Below are 23,779 nucleotides of genomic sequence, written 5' to 3'. Positions count from 1 at the left end.
AACAATAATTAGATGAACTTCCGAAAACTGAAACAATCAAATAAATCAACATGAGAATCAAATTTATAACATTAGTTTTTTAATCGCAAGATAGTGTAAATGTAATTTTCTTTTGATAATATAAAAATATACTAGAAATATTCAAAGGTAAGAAAAAAAATGTAACAACAGTTTAATCATAATCTAAAAATGTGTGTAGAAATTTCTCCTAAATTTTATCAAGAGATTCAATGCATTATATCAAGGCAGTTCCTAGTAAGAATCTGTCTAAAAAAATATTTTTTTAAAGTTATTTTCATGGATGTTATTATAAATTCATCGAAAGCAAACAATAATTAGATGAACTTCCGAAAACTGAAACAATCAAATAAATCAACATGAGAATCAAATTTATAACATTAGTTTTTTAATCGCAAGATAGTGTAAATGTAATTTTCTTTTGATAATATAAAAATATACTAGAAATATTCAAAGGTAAGAAAAAAAAATGTAACAACAGTTTAATCATAATCTAAAAATGTGTGTAGAAATTTCTCCGAAATTTTATCAAGAGATTCAATGCATTATATCAAGGCAGTTCCTAGTAAGAATCTGTCTAAAAAAATATTTTTTTAAAGTTATTTTCATGGATGTTATTATAAATTCATCGAAAGCAAACAATAATTAGATGAACTTCCGAAAACTGAAACAATCAAATAAATCAACATGAGAATCAAATTTATAACATTAGTTTTTTAATCGCAAGATAGTGTAAATGTAATTTTCTTTTGATAATATAAAAATATACTAGAAATATTCAAAGGTAAGAAAAAAAATGTAACAACAGTTTAATCATAATCTAAAAATGTGTGTAGAAATGTCTCCGAAATTTTATCAAGAGATTCAATGCATTATATCAAGGCAGTTCCTAGTAAGAATCTGTCTAAAAATTTTTTTTGTAAATTTATTTAATTTTTGTTATTTTTCATAACTGCGCATCATTCCTTTTCACCAAAACCGAATACCAAAACAATTCTTACTACAGCTGTCAACAATCACAAGAAAAATACGTCCTTTTTAATTCACGTGTCTCTTTGTGTTTAAATAAAACCCTGATACGTATCAGATCAAATAGGCAAAGGCTTTAAAATCACGCAATTGTTTAAAACTCACATTCTGCCAAACATATTTTCCATTTTCTGGACCAAGTTTAAGGTGAGAAAGAGTCATAAAAGGAACATTTAAACTGAGATCGTATAATTTTTACTAAGGATGTTTGTTTGACTTGCAATTCTATTAAATAATACGGTTTTCGTTTTTATATATCGAATGTATGTCATAATTTCAGGAAAAAATGGCGGAGAGTTTAGAAATAGACGGAATATCTCGTAGCACGAATCAGAATATCTGCAGAGCCTGTAGGATTCGGGCGCCTTCCGCTGTTTGTGATGCTTTTATAGATCTACGTGTTATCAGGTTTTAAGGCCGAAGTTCGAAGGTATCTTGAAGAATCCAGTGCTACTTTTACGTCTTGAACAGTTCTTTTCTTTCTAGTGAATTTTGATTTAATTCCTTGGCCATAAAGGTAAATAGAAATGATTTTGGAAGTAATATACTCTAAAATCATAAGGACTTCATATACTAAATTGAAGAGTATGAATGCATGGCATGCAAATGAATTTTGATTCTGGAATAAACGTTTAGTTAACAAATGAGCATCACGCATTGGGAACAAAATATGTATCGCATTAAATAAGTTTCTAGATTTAAAATTTGTTAAATTCTTGAACCTTAAAAAGATTTCTTGAGAATAAAAATCAATACTCTACGCCAGCTACAAAATGAAATATTATTTCAATATTAGCTATTTTATTTCCAAGTTAAACTGCCAATACCTATTTATCTATTTTCACTAAATAATGGATATTATAGCAACTAATACAATGGTGTTGCAAGGATAAATACACTAATCGACCAAAATCTTGTGAAATAATCATTGCATTAATGCTTATTTCCATGGTATTAATGTTTCTAACTGATAATCAGATAGTAAAGGCAGAAATGCGTCTTTTGTATGAAATATTTCTCGTACGGAAAATATTTCTCAAGAATGAATGGGAAGAGTTATTATATAGACTTCTTATTACGTTTTCATTCTACATAAAATTTAAGTAAAGAAGGTCTTCTGAACTCCAAATGATGATGATCAATTGGATAACCACTGATCTTCAAAGGCCTAAATGTAAAGCCAATAGTAAAACAAATAAAGCTAATATTAAATCGTTAATGTTTATAAAAGATGAGACCAGAAATTAAAATAATTTAAAAAAGAATTGTATAAAACGATATGAAAAAGTTAAATAATTAAACAAAAAAAGAATAATATCAATGAAAAAAATTTTTTTTTAAACAGTATAAGCTTTCTTTCAATCCAATTCGATGTTAACAGGATTTTTTTAAATATTTAATACCAATTCTTATATTTAACATGAATTGAATTTTAAATACAATTACTGTTGATCATTTTTTCAGTACATATTGCGTTATTGAATCTCAGAAAATGTTATTGTGTTTTTATTTTTATTTAGGTACCTACAAAGTTATCTGAAAAATCATGATGATATTTGAGGATATTCTAAAAGATGTCGGAGGCTTCGGACCTTACCAAAAATTCCTTATTGTTATTTTTCTGATACCCAGCTCCATAGTCATACCATGGTTCTCCATGAGCTCAATATTTCTGGCTAGCATACCCGACCACTGGTGTTATGTACCAGCAGTTTCTACTTCTAATTTATCCACAGAAACACAAAGACAACTGATAAGTCCACCGCATGATCACCATTGCTCGATGTATGACATCGATTATGCAAGCCTTATGGAATCAAAAAATTATTCCATTGATCCAAACTGGCCTATTAAGGAATGTGCCAATGGCTGGCAATTTGACAAGACGAACTACGACGAAACCTCTGTTTCAAGAGTGAGTTTTTTTTTTTTTTTTAAATATTTAATGCATAAAAACTATCTTAAAAACGTTATTTATTTATTTCTGATACATTTTGTCTATCTTCATAAAAGGAGTTCTGAATACTATGAAGAATGATATTATACTAAAAAGATTGTTCTCATATTTTATGAACATTTTAAATGAATGAAAAATCGTTTGATTTAAAAGAGTTTTGTTTTAATAAAAAAATTAAATTATAACATGTTATAAAATTTATTTAACTATCAAACTCTATTTGTAATTAAAGAATAGATAATAGGTTATGTTGTTTCTTTTTTTCATTTTTAATAGAAATATGCCTGTTTTATTTTTCGAAAATGCTATGGGACCGATGCATCTATAGACAAAATCATTAACAATAAAGGGAAAGAATATAAAATTTGGAATATACTGAAAAAAATATCAACTTTGCATCTAAGAACAAGACGAATTCTGCAAATTCTAAGAAAATAGTTTATTTTCGGTAGAAAGTATTTAACGGAACTGTTGCAAAATTTTAAATTGCCCTAAAGTAGATTTGTAAATAAAAAGAAAAATAATGATTTCAATCTATAAATAAAATTTGCGAATTATCCATATATAATGATATTGCCATTTCACAATATTAGAATATCAGGGCTCAATGAGTACACTTGCTTAATATGTGTTAAAGATTGATTTCCTTTCACCATACAAGGTTATCATAACGCGAATTCTTATGATAAATATCATTTACATATAAAATGCACTTTAGGTAAATAAACAGAAATGACCTTTAAATCACCGCTTAATATTTTTTTAATCATTATTACGTAGAATTCACATCTTTTAGCTGCTTTTAAAAGCTCTTTTTAAATCATAGCTAGAAACCCGAGCCACCCTCACCATACTGAGAGTAAATGAAGGCGCAGTCAAAGAATGTATACCTTTAATAAAGAAATTTGCCAAAATCTAGTGGAGGAAGTATTTTATTTTATGCACATGGTTTTCATGTGATTTCAGTTTAATGTTGGACTGTTAAAGTAATACAAATTAGAATAAAGAAGAAAAGTAAAGAGAAATCTTAAAAATAAAAGCGAAAAGCTAGAAGCTAAATGAATGAAGTTTCAATTCAAGTAGTTACAAAAAAAAACAATTTTTAGAAGCGTGAATAAATTCAACTCATAGTATATATATATCATTGTTTTTTTTTAAATTTCAAATACGTGCAGTCTGAATGAGTTACTGAGAATTCTCCGAAAAAAATGTAATATCAATCTCTTGATTTCAATACATTTTTTTGTTTTTATTGGGAAATATTATTATCGAAGTATAAAGTCTTTGGCGAAAAAAATCAAAAAATATAATCTACTACGTTTGAAGTATTCTTCATGGTTCAACAAACTTGAAATTTTATCTAAGACAAAAGTAATCCGTTTACAATTATAATTTTAAAAGGTAAACTACCTGTGAAGAAAAAAATCCTACCGTACGCAAGCAAATATTTTGAAATAAAGAAAGTTTCGAGTAAAAACTAACATTTTAATGTTATTTGCACAGTTCAAGTTTGAAGAAACTCACATGAATAATAATCTAATCATAATTTTTAATTTACTCGAAACTTTAATTTTCTTCCGTACATTGCTCTCTTTGGAGATTTCATATAATAAAATAACTAAATTCGAAAGGAAATACCGAATAATATATATTATGCATTTGATTTAAGAAGTTATGAACTAGTGAATAAAGTGGCTATAAATATTCAGTGTTCTCAGGAATAATTCTTATGTATATTTTAAAAATTGAATGAAAACTATTTATGTATAAACTCCTCCATAGTAGAGTTTACACATAAACTCCCATACAGCTTCAACTGAATAATGAGTGTACTATATTAATCTATAAAGTAAAATTCTTTTTTTAGAATTCATTTCTTAATTATTTATGTTTTGAACTCAATTTACATCATGAAAGTTTTTATCTATTTAGGAACATGAATTAATTTTAAAAAAATAAACAAAGCGATTCCAGAAGTGACATGTCAAATAAAGAAAAAACTAGTACAAATATAAATTAATATAAGGCAGCAATAATGCAGAAAAAAAATTATTTAGGAGCAAAAGGAAATTACTTGATTTATAAGATTTAATAGTGCGAACTTACCAATTTATCATTCTATTGATAATTAAACAGAAATTATCTCTAAACAAATGAATACCTTAAGGAATAACTTAATGCAAAGAAAAACAAGATAATGTATTCTAAAAATAATGAGAAATTGAAAATGTGAATATATATATATAATTACACAGTATGTTCATGATTTAAGGATTTAATCTCATAACTTTTTATTTATCTGGTTTATTTTTATTTATGTTATTTGAGCCTTAGGATGAAATATTTCATGTTCTGGCATAAATTATTCCATCAAAGGCAAAAAAAGAGTGTAATTTTCTTTCTGATAAAAGAATGATATGGAACCTTTTTTCATTTGATTCTGCTGTTATATTGATAGTTTTTCTTATACGTCTTCTTCGTTTTCAGCGTTTGCTTTGCATTTTGTCTAATTTTCCGAAAATTATTCGTTTTCTTTTCGGAATATTTTTAGTGGAACATGGTTTGCAAAGACGATCATTACAGCAGTCTTGTCCTTAGTTTGATGTTTGTCGGCATAACAGTGGGAACGCCACTCTTTGGCCTCATGTCAGACAGGTATGATCATATAAATAATAAACAAAAATTACGAAATTACATTTGTTTTAAAAGTGGGTACATTTCCAAAAGTCCGCCGATTTCATTATAATTGTGTTAAAAAATCAACTTTAAACTTTTAAATTATTAAACTATTAAATTTAAACTTTACAAATAAAATTTTTTGTTCTAATTACAAACGGAGTGTTTTTTGCAAAGCCTGAATCAACAAACGCGGCAGATAGAAAGATTAAGAAGAAAATCTTTCTTTGAAGATTATACTTTTTTTTAAATCTACAAATAATTACGTGGCTTGAATTTAACATTTAAATAAAAAATTTATAAAACATGAATGGTTAAAAGATTCTTTTTCTTTATTTCAAAATTTGTAAATGCGCATATTTTGAAAGTCAAGTTCTAATAAAGGAATTCTACAAAAGAATATAACATAACAAAGCATTTCATCCATGAAGAAATATATATCAAATAATTTCAACTAATTTCTTTTAATGGAATAAAGCATGTTTCATTTGCTCTTTACTTTCTGCTGTGATGCTAAACTGACGTTCTTTCTAGATTAATAAATGAATCAAAATGTATAAATTATTGTATTTAAATATGTGAAATTAAATTTTTAACAGTTGAATAATTTTTATTGAAAAATTAATCAAGAAAAAAAAACACCACTCTTTTTTTAAATAATTCTTAATATTTTTAAAGACAGAGCCGAATAAATTTCGATAGTTCGCCAGCAGAAATGCATTTATCGCATCTATATTGATATTTTTATGTTGGCTGAATTGTGATTATGAAAACTGAGACATGTGTAAAATGATACTTTTCAATATTTTCTTGCTATGATTGTGTATTATGAATTAATGATTTACATTCTTTTATTATTTGAGTGTCGAAAGTTAGAAAGTTGTAAATCTCGTAAAGTATAGCGAGTAATAGTAACCGTTTTATGAATCAATGAAAAAACTGACGTGTAAAACTAAGAACCTAGCTAAACGAGAACATTTATGAACAATATAAGTTGATGAAATAAGTCTATTGAACTTGAATCAAGCATTACTGTTTTATGAACTTGGATTGATTCTTTATTGTTTTCGTGATTTTTTTTATTATTTATTTATTATTTTTGCGGAAGAAATATTTGATGTAACATTTTATTTCCCTGATAAAATATAACCCCAAAACAGTAAAAATTCGACAAACCGATACAAATTTTTCTACAAAATGAATTATTAATTTTCTTCCTTTTTCTCATAAATGATTGACTCTTCACAAGTTTAAAAGTTATTTAATATTGCTTAAACTTTTATAAAAAAAAAGATAAAAGAATTTTTCAATAAGGTCTATAAACTGTATTTCGGGTTGCAATTTAGGAAAAAGTTAATTTGTACTAAATATAAATGAAACTTGCTATCTAAAAATCGTAGTACCATTATAATAATCCTTTATCCTTCGTTTTTAAATTGATAAGAAAATGATTAAAATACAAATCGTAAATATTCAGATTGCGAAAAATTCCAAATTTCTCTACAAGTAAGCCCTGAATGCTTCTATTAAAATAACTTTTAAACGTTTTTCCCCTTAATAAAGCTTCAGCTATATTTATCTTAAATTATTTTTTTTTCAATTTATTTTAAATAACAAGTGTAACACATATGAATTCGAAGGCATTAAGCAATATCTCAAATTTTCATCTCAAAACTAAAAATAAGCTTTTATGTGGAAATTTTTGTTTAAACATTAAAAATTGGCTGTCTCATATTTATGGAATAAAATATATATGTACGTCCATTTATATCTAACCTTTAAATTCTTTTATACCATGTAATAAAAATCCATTTCATTCATGATTAATGTGGCAGCTTTTACATTCATCTTTGAGTTGGTATCCTCAATTTTCATTCAGTTGGTACAAATAGCTAAAAAATATTTGCATATTTTAAGCCTTCATAACGGTGATTGATTATTGCACAAATATTTTCTTTAAGCCTGAACATTTTTTTTATTGATTTAAACTGCTTGTAAGAAATAAACGCAACCTACATGCAACTTCGTAACTGCAGGAAAAGATGAAATAATAGTCGTGATTAAAACAGAGAAATTGCTGCAATCGTCTGTTTAGATTTTTGAATAACAACAATATTCTATCATATTTGTCAAGATAGATTCAATTTTTTAAAATTCAATCAGATGGAATAATTTAGCTTGCTTCCTTATACAAGTTATGCTCAGAGCAATAAAACTGTATCTATTGCCAGTCACTTGCTGTACTAGACAAAGCTCGCTCGACTATGATTCTACCAGTAGATACAGATAACATGGCCATTCTATAGCACAGAATTGAAATAATTAACTTACCGAAAGCTGTAAATGCTTGAATAATATAGAATTAACCAAGAATATCTTAAGAGCATACTATCTCTCTTGAGATCAAGAGAAGGGCCGGAATAGCACATAAAAGGATAAAACTTTTTAAGAGTAGATGTGTCATTTGAAATTTTGCTTTAAGCGTCATAAAAAAAATTGTTAGATAGATTTGTTTTTCATTTGCAAAGAAAATACTGAGCTAAATACAATGCCATTTTATATACAAACTACTCAAAGTATCATCGAAATCGTCAAATGTATAGTATGGAATAGTGGAAATTGAATCAAAAATAAAAATAGAAACAACTTCCGCCACCAATGGCAAAAGAGGTGCTGTATGCTGTAGAGCAGTAAAATTGTCGTAAAACCTATATAAAGAAACATTTTATGTGGTTGAAAAAAAATTTATTAGTCATTTTAACATAGAAATAAATTTTGAGAATTTCATTTCTTTTTTAATAGTTGACAAATATTTTATATGTTTAGAATAAAGTGCAATCGTTTTACAATTCCACTTTTATTTTTTACAGCTTTGTGTCTTGTATTTCATAAGTTAGTTTACAAAATATGTTTCCTTTGAGTATGTTGTTTGTTATTCTTTAAATGACAATAAATCATTACCGATAGGACTCACGTGCTACAATCTTGCACATTTTTTTTATTTGAATAAATTAGCCTCATTTATATTTTAAATGGTCCCATAATCAAAATTCCTTGGGAATCGAGCGAACAAAAATTTGTGTAATCCATATCATATTGAAAAAACAAATTGCAAATTTTAAAGTGCAAACGTAACTGTTAAAACATTCTATGTTTAAAATATCCATTAAATATTAGATAATCAGGTAAAACGCCCTTTTTCTTTAGTTCAATCTGAAGGACCGAATTTGGGCAATAAATAAGACTGATTTTTCATTTTCTTTTTAAAGATCCCTTTTTTAACTGTTCATATTTTAATGTTTCAGTGTACTCTTTTAACAAAATTAACACTTATTTTTAAAACCTTTTATTAATTTATTTATTTAAACAAGTTCTTGCAGATACAAATGTAATTATGCAAATCCTTTTTTGAGAGACTACTTCTAATATTTTATTTCATTCTTTTATTTTAAGGTGGGGACGGAAACCTACATTCTTGTTGACGGCTTTCGTGATAGCGGTGACTGATATTGGATCAACACTTAGTCCATACTTTGAACTTTATCTTGTGTTGAGAACTCTCAATGGACTCTGCATTACTACAATATACACATTAGCGTTTATTTTACGTAAGTTTTTAATGAAGTAAATTCCATTCCTGTTTATTATTCTTTTAAAATATTTACTGAATTGATTAAAACATTGACTACGGAAAAAGACAATGAAATTAACCTAAAGTTTTGAGCATCTTATCTCATACCACATGATGAATGTGATGTGATATGGTGTGTGTGTGTGTGTGTGTGTGTGTGTGTGTGTGTGTGATAATGATGAGTAAAATGATGCATTCAAGTGATATAAATATTTTTCACTTGTTAATTCTGATGAGAACATTAGCGCCGAAAATAAATATTCAAAGAAACAGATCATGCTAAAAATGGTTTTGAAAACTAAGTTCAAACTGGTTTTTTTTAACTATGTTAATTAAAGGTTTGTGAAAATTTAGATTGGATAAATGCTTCTAATTTGAAACATTGTTTTATAAAAGCATATAAAAAGGTAACGCGTATGTGACACAAGCGTGGTTTACTGAATTAGAAATTAAGTAATTATCTAATGATAGAAAGATTAAACGAAAATTCCGAATTACTTCTTCAACGAAACATTTTAATTTTTATACAGATTAAATGAAATACACACATCTTTGATTAATCTACTGGAAGTTGGATTATCCGGAAAAAGTTTTCGTACAGAGTAGATGCTATCTTTTGAGACATGAATTGTAAACTTATTCACTATTTTCCCTATTTTTCCTCATTATTTTCACCTTGTAATTCATTGTAATTTTTTATTATAAAATTATTAAAATTCTTCATCAAATTTCCCAATGTCACTTTTATAAAATAAAAATTCCATGTATTTAAATAATGCAGAGCACTGAGTAAAAATATTTCTTCTATTACAATTGATACTATGAATGGAAATTAGCAATTTCAGATCTTAAATATTTTTCATTAAAATTCTTTATCCTAAAGCATCAATACATTTAAACATCTAATACAAAAAAAAATATTGCCAAAACTAAACATACCTGATATATGAATAATTTATATAAATAATTCTTTTATAACGATCTTTTTAAATGAATTACACAAATTCTGATATAAGGAAAAGCATTCTGCCATAATGAGATGTATCAATTGAAATCATATTTTAAAAAATTAAATATTTACTTATGTTTGCTATCAGCACAACTCCTCGGTAAGCATAAAAACTGAAATGTTTTATACATATTTCATTTTGGCAAAGCAAATATTTTGACGTAAAAAAATCCTTTAATTAAAGATAATGATAATATTTTTTTCAAGATATCACTTCAATTACATTTTTCATTCTGGTTTATTAAAAAGTAAAGAACCATATCTGTGACAAATGTATTTATGTAACAAATTTGTTTAGAATTATTTTTTTAAATTGTTTAGTTTGCATTCAATTCTATAATTATTTGAAATTTTAAACTGTTCAAAAGCATTAACATGTTATTTTCCTTAACAGTTTTAGAACTGGTCAGTCCTGATATAAGAGCCAGGGTAAACGGTTTAGCAACTACAGCCTGGACAATAGGCATGTGCACGTTGCCACTGATTGCTTGGCTCACACGAAACTGGCTATATCTTAGCATCACCACAACAGCAGCTACATTTTGTCTTCTGCTTTATTGGAGGTTAGTAAAATCCAAAATTTTATTCAATCAGGATATATGAAATTACTTTGAAAATGAAACGTGATCTACATATTAAGAATTATTTCAAGCAATATATCGCTGGCATTTTAATCTCTGATTACTATTAGCTTATCTAATAGCCCTGTCACTTAAATACATAAAAAGCACATATTTACGATCTCTTATTTGTTAATCTATATGAAAGGCTTATATATTCTAGACGTTATCCAGTAACCAATTTCAAAACCATTAGAGGTAGGCATATGGTTCAAATAGGAGAAAATGCTTTAATTGAGATAATAATGAATTTGGTTTAATACCTATGCACTTCAAAAATTCTAATCTTAATAAAGCTGGATTCAGTAGGATGTATGTTCACACTGGGTATTCAATTATATACGATAAGAATTGGTTCGCTCGTTTTCTTAACTTAATTGAAATTACGGAATGCGAAATCTGCTACATATGAAATTTTTAAATCATAATATAATTTAATACTTGCATTCAACTAGCCACCTTTAGAGACCAGCTTATTTGCCTAAAATACTGGCTTTTCCTGCTGTTAAACTCTTAGTATGGAAAGCATTTATTTAAAATAAGAAGGATATAAATTTAATGAAATTTTCTTGCTACAAATTATCCATGTGCAAACTAAAAGGCGTATATACTATGAAATAAATGCTGAACTGTCTGAAAAAAGCAAATTCTTTTATTATATTTAACATTTTCAAAAGAAGAGACTGAACAAAAAACAACAAATTGGTTTGAATTTCATTATAACAATAAAATATATTGCTATAAAAGGCGCTTCAAATTAAATTTTTAAAAAATATTAAATTCAGAAAAAAAATTGTACAGCAATTGCTATTATTAAAAAACTAGTTTTTTTTATTTTGCCATAGTATAAAAATAGCATTTGTGAGATAATAATTTTGGAAAATATAGTTGAAAAACACTAAAAACTTGATTACTTTTAAATTAGCGTATTTTAACGTAACTTTTGATCTTTGCAGAATTGACAATGGATTCACATATGTTTTGAAGAGCACTTACACCAAATTTTATAAAGACCTGGCAAACAGTTCTTTATAAACAACATCTTTATTTATTTAAAAATCATCTTTAAAACACATAATAATTATATGTATATATATTTTTGATTGATTTCTTTGCTATTCCTTAATTTTACAACCATTACTCATGAATAATGTGCATTAGTTAGTTTATAATCAAATCACTTAAAATATTTTTATACTTAGGGTGCTTCCCGAATCTCCAAGTTGGTTAATCTCACAAGGGAGATACGAAGAAGCCCATACTATCTTATCCAAGATAAGCAAGTCTAATTCTAAAACTGTGCATCAAACGGATCATCTTATGGAAGCAATAAAGGTGAACTATTTTTCTCAAATTTGATGACATTTATAATAAAGTTTTTAAAAATTATTTTTGCCTGAGTTTTACTTCCGTATGGAAGCTTTCTTTTATTTTAGATGAATAAACATCTTTTCATTTTCTTCACCTCAGAGCAAACTCCTAAAATTGTTTTTAAAATTAGACAATAACTATGTAGCACGAGCTAAAAAAAAAATGATTGCTCATAAATCAAATATCTTGTCTTACCTACTCGCATTCTTTGCTTTCTAAACTATTTCAACAAGTAATATTTTGCAGGAAAAAATACTTCTTAATCAAAATTGTTGAAAACTGCGCGGAAAAATTTAAGAGTTTCCAGTATTTGAACACGTTATTTTTTTTTCTTAGAACATTTCATTGATGCATCATTATTAAGCAAAAGTCTATCGTGTGCATCTCTAATAACAGAAAAATTCTAAAGTCATATCTTGAATATACGAGAAAATTTCATCTGGATTTAAAAACTTAAATCGTGTTTTCATTCTGTTCACTAGAATTCCTTCTTATTTAATGAATAGTTTACAAACATAAATCTATATATTTTTCTGAATCAAAATATACACATATAATAATTAGAATTCTCTTTGAAATATCCCGAAGTGATGTAAAAGTGCTAAAAGTTATTGTTTTGATTAAATAAATCCTATTTATTTAAATTTTCAGAAATTGGGCGATCAGTTGCAGAATCAACAAAGTGCCGAAGAGAAAGCTTCTCCCTTAGACTTCTTTAAATATCCAAAGTTAAGGATGAGATTTTTACTCATCACGATTTGTTGGTAAATATACTCTCATTACATATGCTTTAAAACTTCATTAACTTAAAAGCTATTCTTTTATAATGGTCAAGTTTTGAAAAGAAAAGTTTGAGGATTGATGAGTTAGATTTTTATCATAAAACTATTTCATTGTTATTTACACACTTTGGAATAGAATTATTTCATCATTTTTACTTCGAAATTTACATAATTAATTCCTTAACTGTCAGAGATTTCATGTTATAAATATGATGCATATAATGATTCTATAATTATGAAGTTCATAACATATTTGACATTAAGTATCAAAAACTTCCTCCTAAAAAAGGTAAGCCAACACTTTTTTTTTTTTTCAAAAAATGTTTTGTTTAGCTATGCTGATGAAAAGTTGCGAGATGTTCAAAAATGTAATGAAGGGAAAATTAATAAAATATCCCATTCTCTCATTAATAAAAGTTTAAAAAAAACAATTATCTGTTTCTCATTATATTTCAGTTTTAAAATTTTTGTCAATCTATTTATTGTAGAATTAGCTATTAAATATTCATCTTCTTTTAAGAGACATTAAAATTATTTTCTTAGAATCTGTCTACACTTTTCGACTGCATATTCCTTAAAAAGTAGCAAAAGTATGGGAAATTATTTCAGTATTCAATTTTCAACTCCTAATCATCACTATAAACTTCATGCATCATCATAAAAAACGAATTACAATAATTCAATATGCAACAAAATATGCACGATTTGCACAACTCAAAATATATAACTTTATTTAGATATTAAAAAAAACTTGGGTTTTTTTTTGTTTATTTATGACAACACATTACACTTAGAATAGCATTTATTAACAAAGAACGAACAGCATGAATAAAGAAGTTAATAAAAACCAAGATACCTTTAAGAAAACATTTCTACTATTAAAACAGAAGTGTGTTAATCTGCCAAGAGCACAAATTCCCAGTTATTCAGTACAATTTATCGATTTTATGACACCTGAAGCATTGAGAAAAATAATTTTGATCCTTGTTGTTTTCGGGATCCTATGTTGATCGGGAATTAGATATCGAATGCCCGTTTTCTTCAATAAATAAGCCTTCCAGTTATCATAAAATGACAAGGAAAAGTAAAATGCCAGCTGAAATTTTTCTTAGCATCAATATGTCTTATTAGTGGAAGTGTATTTATAAAAGTTCCCTTAATTTTCATTATCTATATTCATCCTATTCATTCTTCATTCTTTACCAGAAGATATTCTAATTTTGGAACTTAATATTGCTTTGCGTTAGCATAAATCAAGAAAATCAACGAAATTGGTATTTTTTAGACCTAAATAACGTTATGTTCTGCATATTATAATACCTTATTATGCATAAGTACTGTAATTCATCGATAAAATGTGGCCTGAAGATTGTAATGAAGATCAGGAGCTAAAAATTGCGTAACGAAATAATTTCGCATATTTTTTTGCATGGGATATGACATTAAAAAGTATAGAAATATTTTAATAAAATAAACTTTGTTACTCTTAAGGAAGTAAATAATTTATAGCTAATGCTGTAATAATCAATATACAAAAAAATTTAAATTTTAAATATAATGAAAAACAATTTATTTTCTTCACATTTTGTGGCTTTTTTAATTAAAATTCAAAATTAATTCAATGCAACAATAAATTATAATTTAATATTTATTCTGAAAGTATATTTGTTTCTGAATCTGATTATTATTATGAGAATCCTGTCAGAAGTAACTGCTTACTTACTAAGATATATTTTACGAAAATCAATAATTAATATCTAAATAGATCACTACAGATCTATCAATAAAATTTGCTAACGTTTGCGTGTAAACTTCTAAAATTTTAACTTCGATTTATTTCATCCCGAGATGCATAATTTTTATAAGGAAGAAACGATGATAAAAAGACATCTATTCACATCGCACTACAAGAGCAAAGAGATATAATTTTTTCCCTTTAGTGGTCTTATCATTAAATTCCGATAGGGATTTTGTTGAGACGTGTCGACTTAGGAAAGGGAATATTAGATATCTTTGGAACGCCTGCATAGGCACCAGGAATTCTTTTCCCTTTGCTCGTGGCATGGGGGGGGTGGAATTTTTTAGAGCGCGTTTTGGGAATAATTAAATAAAAAAAAGTGGGATTTTGATCAATTTTAGAATAAAGAAGTATGGACTAATTTAAGATAGAAAAATAGAAAATTAATTGAAAATGAAATTAAAGAAATACTATCATATACATATATATATATATATATATATATATATATATATATATATATTTCTGGATACCATTCATTTATTCCTTGCTTTTCCTGGATTATTTAGTAATAGAATACTAACTATCTTTAATCTTTATATATATTCTGCCCATAATAATAGCAAATCTAAACATGAAGAGGAAAAAAAGATTTCAAAAAGAATGAAAAAAATAATTTACATTAACTTTGATACATTAAGAGTTTCAAACTTAATAAATTTCTGGATGCTAAAGTGCATTCAGAAACTTATTAAGTTTGAAGATTTACATTTGCTTAAATTATAAAATTATAATTGTGAACATTATAAAAATATTAATTTAAGTGTGTACTAGCAGTGTATTTCATATATTGTTTAATGAAATCTCGATTACAGATTGTGTAAAAAAAAGCTATTAAAAAACTAAAAACTTCATAATAAAGAGCATTTTTCTGCCATTAATAAAAACTTTACATTACATTAAAAACAAATTAAGAGAAAGAATAAAAAAAAGTGTAATTACATGCTGTTCTTCATTTAAATCCACTCGCCCGAACTTCGATCTTTCATTGTGCATTAAATTAAAATAAAAAAGTTGATTAAAACGAATTATTAATAAGTAATTAATCTATTATGTATTTCTAAAGGATAAGTGGATGTTTGCCATACTATGGACATCAAGTGAATGCTCGAAATTTGGCTGGAAATGAGTTCCTGAACTTTCTATATCTGTCGGCCGTGGAAATACCAGCAACTCTGTTTGCATGGGCAATGATGGAAAGCATGGGAAGAAAGTGGTGTTCTATTGTTTCTTTCTCATTGGCAACATTTGCTTGTATTCTACCTATGGTGTTTCCAGCAGGTAATTAAAATTTTGGATAATTTTTTGAAATATCTTGTAAAAACAAGAACTTTACTTAACATAGGAATTCAAATATTCAGTTGTTTATAATGCACCGATAACGTATTCAAAATTACAAAATGTTGTATGTTTTCGAGCTATTTTTATCTGGAGAATTCAGATATATATTGATATATATGAAGTCTGGTATTACTGTTCAAAAAGGTTGAGTTTGAATAAATTTAAATATGGATACGACCCTTTACATGAGAACGCGTTCCCTTATATATATTTCTGAAGCGATAGGCTTTTTAAGCTTTTAATGTATGGTAATTAATTTCAAAAGAAAAAGTAGTGTCCGGATTTTTTTTTTTGACAGTTGATTTCGCATTAATTTTATTTATAAAAACATGAGTGTGTGTGGCTTCTGTGATTTTAAAAACAAAAATAAATATACGGAACACAAAATCAATATAACAATTATAATAAATATCTAAAGAATCTTAAAAAAAGAAAAATAAATTCAGAACTCCTTTTTTTTTCTTTTACAAACGATAAAGAGAAAAAGTTTTGAGCAGATCGACATAAATTCGATGAAATTCAATTCAAAATTCACATTTACCAGAAACCATGACGATATCTATAGATGTAATTATCTATAGGTAAAGCGGTTTCCTTTATAATTTATCTGAAAAATTTAAGCAAGAAAAAAATGCTATTTTTATCCAGTAATATAAGCTATTAATTCTCTTTTCAGAAATGGCAATGATTGGAGTTATAGCTGCTTTACTTGCAAAAGCTGGAACTTCTGCAGCTTATATGACAGTATACATCCAAGCACCAGAATTATTTCCAACCAGTCTGAGAGCAGTTGGAATGGGCATGTGTTCTACAATAGGCAGTGGATCAACACTATTAGCACCATATATTGTCTACTTGGTAAGAAATTCATCAGTATTCAAAATATGATTACTTTTTATCCTAAGAAGTAAATTATATGTTTTAAATACCTACGATTTTTGTACTCTGAGATAAATAAAGAAAAAGGATAACAATATAAACGGTTGTGTAAATTTAAAATGTAAATTATTACAATAGAATTCTTATTTCCCCATAATAATCGACTTTATTATTTTTAAAAAAATTTTACTTTCTATTTCTTTGAAAGTTTGCTTCCTTTCTATCAATAAATTACGTACGGTTTGTCAAAAAACCTTCAAAGATAAAGGTTTTCATTCCTTTTGCGGAAAGTAATGTACAATTCCAGGTGAGGGAGCAGAAATGATGCAAATAAACGCTTGACAATTGTATAATTGAATTTTAACAAATTTAAAAAATCCCCATTTTTTAAAGTTTATGAAATTTAATCAATTTTAAAAAGTTATATCTGTCAATATGTCACAATAGAATATATATTTGATCAAAGATTTATCAAATAGTAATACTTGCTTTCACGTAATTCACAATAGTTGCTTAATATATTGAAAACTATTGTATACTATTAAAAACTATAATATGTAATAAACTTGTGTATTGAAAACTATAATATGTAATAAACTTGTGTATTGAAAACTATAATATATTGCAACTCATTTATCGAAAAATTAATAAGAATTTTAAGTTGTTATGAACCATACAGTTAGTTGACAAAAATAATATTATTTCAAAGATATAGATGAAAAATGAAGTAGTGATACTCTATATCATCCATGTCCATGTCTATGTCTATTTTATTTGCATAAGATGATCAAAATATGTTTGCATCAATTATATAATCAGAATACAGTCTATTATAGAGTCAAAGTATCATTCTTACGTTCATTCATGAAGAATGGACGAATATAAAGACGCATGAGACATAACATGTTTCTTTACTGAAGCTTAGTTTGCAGCATTTTTGCCGTCAAAAATAGAAAGAGTTAATGCACCATTTATTAGATATTAATATTAAAAATTATTTTAAAAGATACTTAAAAATACCTCCAATATTACTTTTACGAACCTTCATATGCAAATCATAGTTTAATGTTAACTTAATATATATTTTTCTAGGCAAAATTTGGAGCCAATATACCATTTATATGTTTTGCTGTCATAGCGCTTTGTGGTGTAATTGCGGCTTTGTTTTTGCCCGAAACTCTGGACCAAAAACTTCCTCAAACTGTAACAGATGTAGAAGAATTTGTTTCCAAACGACCATTTTTCGCCTGTGGCAGGTAAGTTTTAGAGAACCAATTACCATTCTGAATTAGATAATTTATAAGGTGTTTTCATTTATATCTAGTGTCGTAGCATTTATTTTACGTTTTCTATTTTACGATTATACTTTTAATAATTCACAAAACCATTCATTAAACATATATTTGTACATTTTATATTTCAAAATTCTGTCGAAATCAATAAAGTTATATGAATGGAATCAATTCATGTGACTTCACAATCATATGAAAACTGCAACATCGAAATATGATATTAAGTGCTGCACTGTGATAGAGCGAGCATGTCTCCGCCACTTAAAATCGTATGCACACTTTGCACAAACTTTTGATTAGAAAAATCTTTATTATTCATTTTTTATTGCTAAAACTTTGAAACTTAAGAAAAGTAAATAACTATTGTATGCAAACATTTTTAAAATTTATATTTAACAATTCCAAATGATTAAAAGAATGGAATGTGAAAATTCGAAAGGAAGTTTTAACCTTGTATAGTACTGAGGTAGTTAAGGTGCAAAGATTTTCCAATACACCATTATATAGGCATTCACAAACAAAAAAAATCCAACAAATAATTTGAGTAAAGCAAACTAAATATATTTCATTCTATTACAAAAAAAAACTTTAATACATTTAACTTAGACTTACTCTGAAAATGACATACACGCGGATATTATTGCGGAAAGTAGAAAACGGTAATACGTAAATAGATGAAGTTTTATGCCTAATGACAAAATAAGAAAAACTCATTTCAAATGCTGATTTAAAAAAATATAGAATTACATCAAAGAAAAAAATTATTATTTCAAACAGTAAACAAATTGTACTAACCATTGCAGTTGTATACTCAAAATTCGATTTCACTCGTGTTCGCTTCTCGTTTATCATATAAGCATAATTTATCGCCCATTGAAAAGAAATGTGCTCATATGGAACGATTTTTTAATAGAATAACGGTTCAATAGTTAATGGGTGTGAGTAAGTGGATGTGACACATATGTATCTTACCTTGAAGGACAGAAACGTGCATCTCGGAGCAATATTTTTGAAATTTTAAATTAAAAATGCAGCTGAATTTTTTTCGTTTTTCCGTGATAATTTCCGAAAATATTATCGCAAGAAAATAAATTTTACATCATTTCAAAATTTTAAAATATTGTCTTTGTAATGATACTAATTTAGCAGTGGCTCAAATATTTTAGGAATTTTGCCAATTATTTAAAAATATTCTTTGTTTATTTTTTTCAACAATAGATTATATTGTTATCCTAAAATTCAAACAATTTCATTGTTTCTTCAAATATTTTAGCCAGTGATTTTCTTCTATTGTTGAAAACTAAATAAGAGAAATTCTGTTTAACATTTGTGCACTTTATAAGAGGAATAAAAAGTACAAAATTTAATACAAAAGATAGATGAACCACATATTTGCACTTTTAAAAGCGTCATGAGACTGGTCACCATTGGAGAGGTTTGCTTATAGAATGAAGAGAACACATGCAAGACAATTGAAATAACATGTCTTTAACGGCTAGCAATTTAACGGAAAGATGGACATGAAAATATATCTAAACGATTTAAGTGGAATTAAATATAAACATTATCTCCAGCAAACCAGTTGGTCGCCAAAGACGACAGGTCAACGAATACAAAACGAAGTTACAGTACCAAGAAATTTAGATCATAGATGAATAAGACAATTAAGTTATTAATAGCATTCTGATATCATGGAATTGGTTTCCATTAGAAAAGTTCATGTACATAATTATCAGAACATGCGTAAAATAATTTCGTGCCTAAAGTTAGTTTGTTGATAGAATAATGGAGTAATAATAATTTCTAATATCTATAAGAAAGTTAAATTAAATTAAATGGAAGCAGTATCCCTGGCGAACCAGCTGATGCTAACGATGACTATAAATATAATAAATTTTCTTGAAATTAGGTTTTTCGTCAGTTTCACAAACAGAGGGAACTACAAGTATATAATTACAATATGATTAAGCTAATCTTAAATTGATAATTAATTAATTTTTGAAAATAGTATATTGGTATCGCAAAGATACAAATGTGAAATATTTTAAAATTTTGATCAGGAAATAAACGAAAAGTTGATATAAAATGCCATCTTTACAAATATGAAGCAAGCTATAAAGTGCAAAGCATTTTGGCTAATATGCTCTTTGCATTTAACAAAAGAATTACGAAAATATGCTACCTTCATTATTTTGATTCATTATGCCGTTTTAGTTTATAATAATCACCTTTGATTTTAGCAATTAGTAAAATATTTAAAATACCTAGAAATATGCATTTATTACTTGCAAAAAAATTGTATGGAAGATAATAATAATTTTTTTAACTTTTTCATCTAGGTTTGAAGATGCTGAGGACCCTGAACCATACCCTCCATTCCAGCCAATTATAGGAGCGAGATCCTCTATTATGAGAAAACGCTGGATTGATCCTATAGAAATCCGATGTGTAACCAAAAGGAACTCAATGGATTCCGTCATGGGAGTTTTTGTTCTTCCAGCGCCAGAAGTCAAAACCCTTCATGTCTGAACACACAGAGCACATTTTGATTTTGTATGCCAACAGAAAAAAGAATTTTGAAGAGCCAAAATATCACAACTGAAATTTGTCTTTTAATGAAATAGTGATCAAATTCTATGATAATGAGACTTCACAACTCTATCCAACTGCCTTTCTCATGCAAATAGACTACTTAAACATTATCAATGCGTTTAGCTGAAATCCTCGTACTAGAATCAAAATATTAAACTATATTGCTCTGAAGTTTGCGTTATGAACTTTTAGGTTCAGAGTAATAAACATTCACCGGATAATGTTGAAGTCTAAGGCAATATCTGTAGTAAATTTTCATCTCAGATGAATAATAAGAATGTAAGCTTCTCGCCTAGTTTTGAATGATTTGATTGTACGCTCAACACGCTCAAAACAAAATATCATTTGGAAAGAAGAAAGAAGAAGGAGTCATTTTCATCGCTTACAGAACTGTTTACAAAAGGCATCGATATTCTCTGTCTCTATTAACAAAGATGTATATTATCTTTTACATCTTTTTTGAACAAACATTCATACTGTATGTATTTTATTATGTGCTGTCTACCCATTTCAAACAAATATGAATATTTGTGTGCATTTTCAATTGATATGGAAGAAGCATTAAATGTGTACAAAGTTTGATGCACCAGCTTCTAGGATTAAGCAAAATTAAATCCCTTAGAATTTAACATGTTTTTATGTTATTCATTCTTCAAAACTAACAGAAATATTTATGAGTTACAATTCTCTGGTACAGAAATGAAAGAATTAATTGCATCAACATAATTCATGTCATTCATTCATTTGCATGTGTCTTCTATTAAATAAAAGAATGCTTAAATTTATGTTTTCAGCATTTATGTTTATTTTGTGTATCAATGTTTTATATTATTCTGAATAATTCTTCCTATTCACACTGTAGGGTATTTTTTTACTTTCATTGTTTTGTCTCGTTATTTGTTAGAGAATGATATCTAAACAACCAATAAATGTTTTTGTGCATTCATTTGAGTTTGTCTCTATAAAGTAATTTAAAGTGGAGAGAATGGGAGAAAAACATCCTACACATTTAAATATATGCTTAAATATAAGTTCTAGCTTTTTTTTTCTTAATATATTTTGCAAGTTAATAAATATAAGTTCTCGGGGGGGGGGGTTGCCAGGATATTTTACAAGTTTATTTTTATTATTAATTTTCTTAGTAATACGATTTTTAATATACTGTATTTGAGCTTAAATATAAATAATAATAATTACAAAACATATTCATTTATAATTTTACATCATGATCTGATGCTCCAAAGGACAAAAATTGCAAAAGATAAAAATTATTTTACTCGTCATATAATCGAGAATTAAAAATCTATTCTTTAATTACGTCTTTTTGTAATGGTCGATGGTCAATGGATTTCATTGATCATTGGGGCTCGTGGAAGATCGTGTTCAAGAGATTGTCCCTCTAAGGATCACTTCTATCATTTGAATACTATTCTGCATTTGGAGTATTAGACTGCACTGATTCCAATATTCCAATTAGACTGCGCCTAATTTTCTCATTAAAGCATTTGCTGGTACACAGAATTTGTGTGTGTGTGTGTGTGTGTGTGTGTGTGTGTGTGTGTGTGTGTGTGTGTGTGTGTGTGTGTGTGTGTGTGTGTGTGTGTGTGTGTGAAAATCTAATTGAATTGAATTCAAACGTGTTTATTTTCACAAAAAAATTCTGTTTTTATCTTTATATTTAATTAACTTCAACAAAAGAAATCTGCTCAAACAAAGAAGCCAACCAAAGAAGAAAAAGAGAAAGTTACTATTACCTGTCAAAAGCGATATAGTAGTTTTCAAAAGTAGATTCATATATATGCTTTTAATGACACATTTAATCAGAGATTTGCTTTTACTATATTTTTGAGATTATCGAATAAATGTACACTATACGCTATCCAACATTATAAAACATATACTACGTATGTTACAGTATTAAATTTCAATTTGATGGCTTGAAATTTCCTCCAGTTAGTTTTAAATGTAAATTTTTCAATTTCTGGCCTAAGTATTCGAAACCATTTTTATAGAGTTTATTTAATGTATTCGCATTATCTAAATTATATAAAATACTTTAACTAACATTTATTAACACATTTCAATAATATACTGATCATAATCTTATTGTAAAATTTATATTTTGCACTTTATGTCATTTTTTTTCTATTCACAGATAGCATTTCTTTACGAGAGGAAAAAAAGCGAATTATTTCTATATTGCAATATTTAATTTGATTGAATTATTATAAGAACAGATTTAAAATTTTAAAAGAACACTCGAAACATTTTGTCCATTTCAAGTTTGTCATTTCGACTAATAAAACAAATTGTATTTTAAATTTCTCAACTACAATCTATTTGAAAAAACTAATTATATAATTTATTAGTTTCTGTAAATTCTTTAGTTAAATGTTAACAAAGTATAAAATTAGCAATAATTATTTTAAAGTTGCAATTATTTTCAATTAATCTGATTTATTTATTTGTTTTCTATAAATGTTAGAATGCTTCTCCTGGATGTAAGAATTCTAGATTTTTTTATCTTACGATTGTCAAAACAAATTTTTTAAAAATTAAATAAAAAAATCTATTTGAAGTTCTTATATTTTTTAAGTGAGAATAAAAACATTGCTTTCAGAACACATTTTGAAAAAAATGATTTCAAGATGCTTTTTCTAAATTAAACTATCGCATAATCTACACAAACTTTCAAAACCGCCAAATATTTTTAAGAACAAATGAAAATTTTGAGTAAAAGTTTTATTGGAATTTTCCTTAAATTAAATCCAAAAATCTTTATTT

General features: G+C 26.7%; 1 protein-coding gene across 1 annotated transcript; it reads left to right on the top strand.

Moving 5' to 3' along the window:
• The first annotated feature begins 1,396 nt into the window (after positions 1-1,396).
• On the top strand, positions 1,397-21,781 carry LOC129975912 (organic cation transporter protein-like). The gene is made up of 11 exons (XM_056089197.1): positions 1,397-1,564; positions 2,568-2,962; positions 5,556-5,659; positions 9,134-9,288; positions 10,715-10,883; positions 12,143-12,275; positions 12,963-13,075; positions 15,958-16,172; positions 16,909-17,090; positions 18,204-18,367; positions 20,743-21,781. Exons 2-11 carry the CDS (start codon positions 2,594-2,596, stop codon positions 20,930-20,932), a joined length of 1,794 nt encoding a protein of 597 aa, XP_055945172.1. The 5' UTR covers positions 1,397-1,564; positions 2,568-2,593; the 3' UTR covers positions 20,933-21,781.
• Positions 21,782-23,779: the final 1,998 nt, after the last annotated feature.

This window comes from Argiope bruennichi, chromosome 7 (assembly GCF_947563725.1).
Source record: "Argiope bruennichi chromosome 7, qqArgBrue1.1, whole genome shotgun sequence".
Classification (NCBI taxonomy): domain Eukaryota; kingdom Metazoa; phylum Arthropoda; class Arachnida; order Araneae; family Araneidae; genus Argiope; species Argiope bruennichi.
This window is presented reverse-complemented; position numbering and strand designations above follow the sequence as displayed.

Coding starts and splice junctions, on each gene's coding strand:
- LOC129975912 (XM_056089197.1), top strand. CDS start 2,594: ATGATGATATTTGAGGATATTCTAAAAGATGTCGGAGGCTTCGGACCT. Junction 2,963..5,555: donor ACGAAACCTCTGTTTCAAGA/GTGAGTTTTTTT, acceptor GAATATTTTTAG/TGGAACATGGTTTGCAAAGA. Junction 16,173..16,908: donor ACCTATGGTGTTTCCAGCAG/GTAATTAAAATT, acceptor TTCTCTTTTCAG/AAATGGCAATGATTGGAGTT.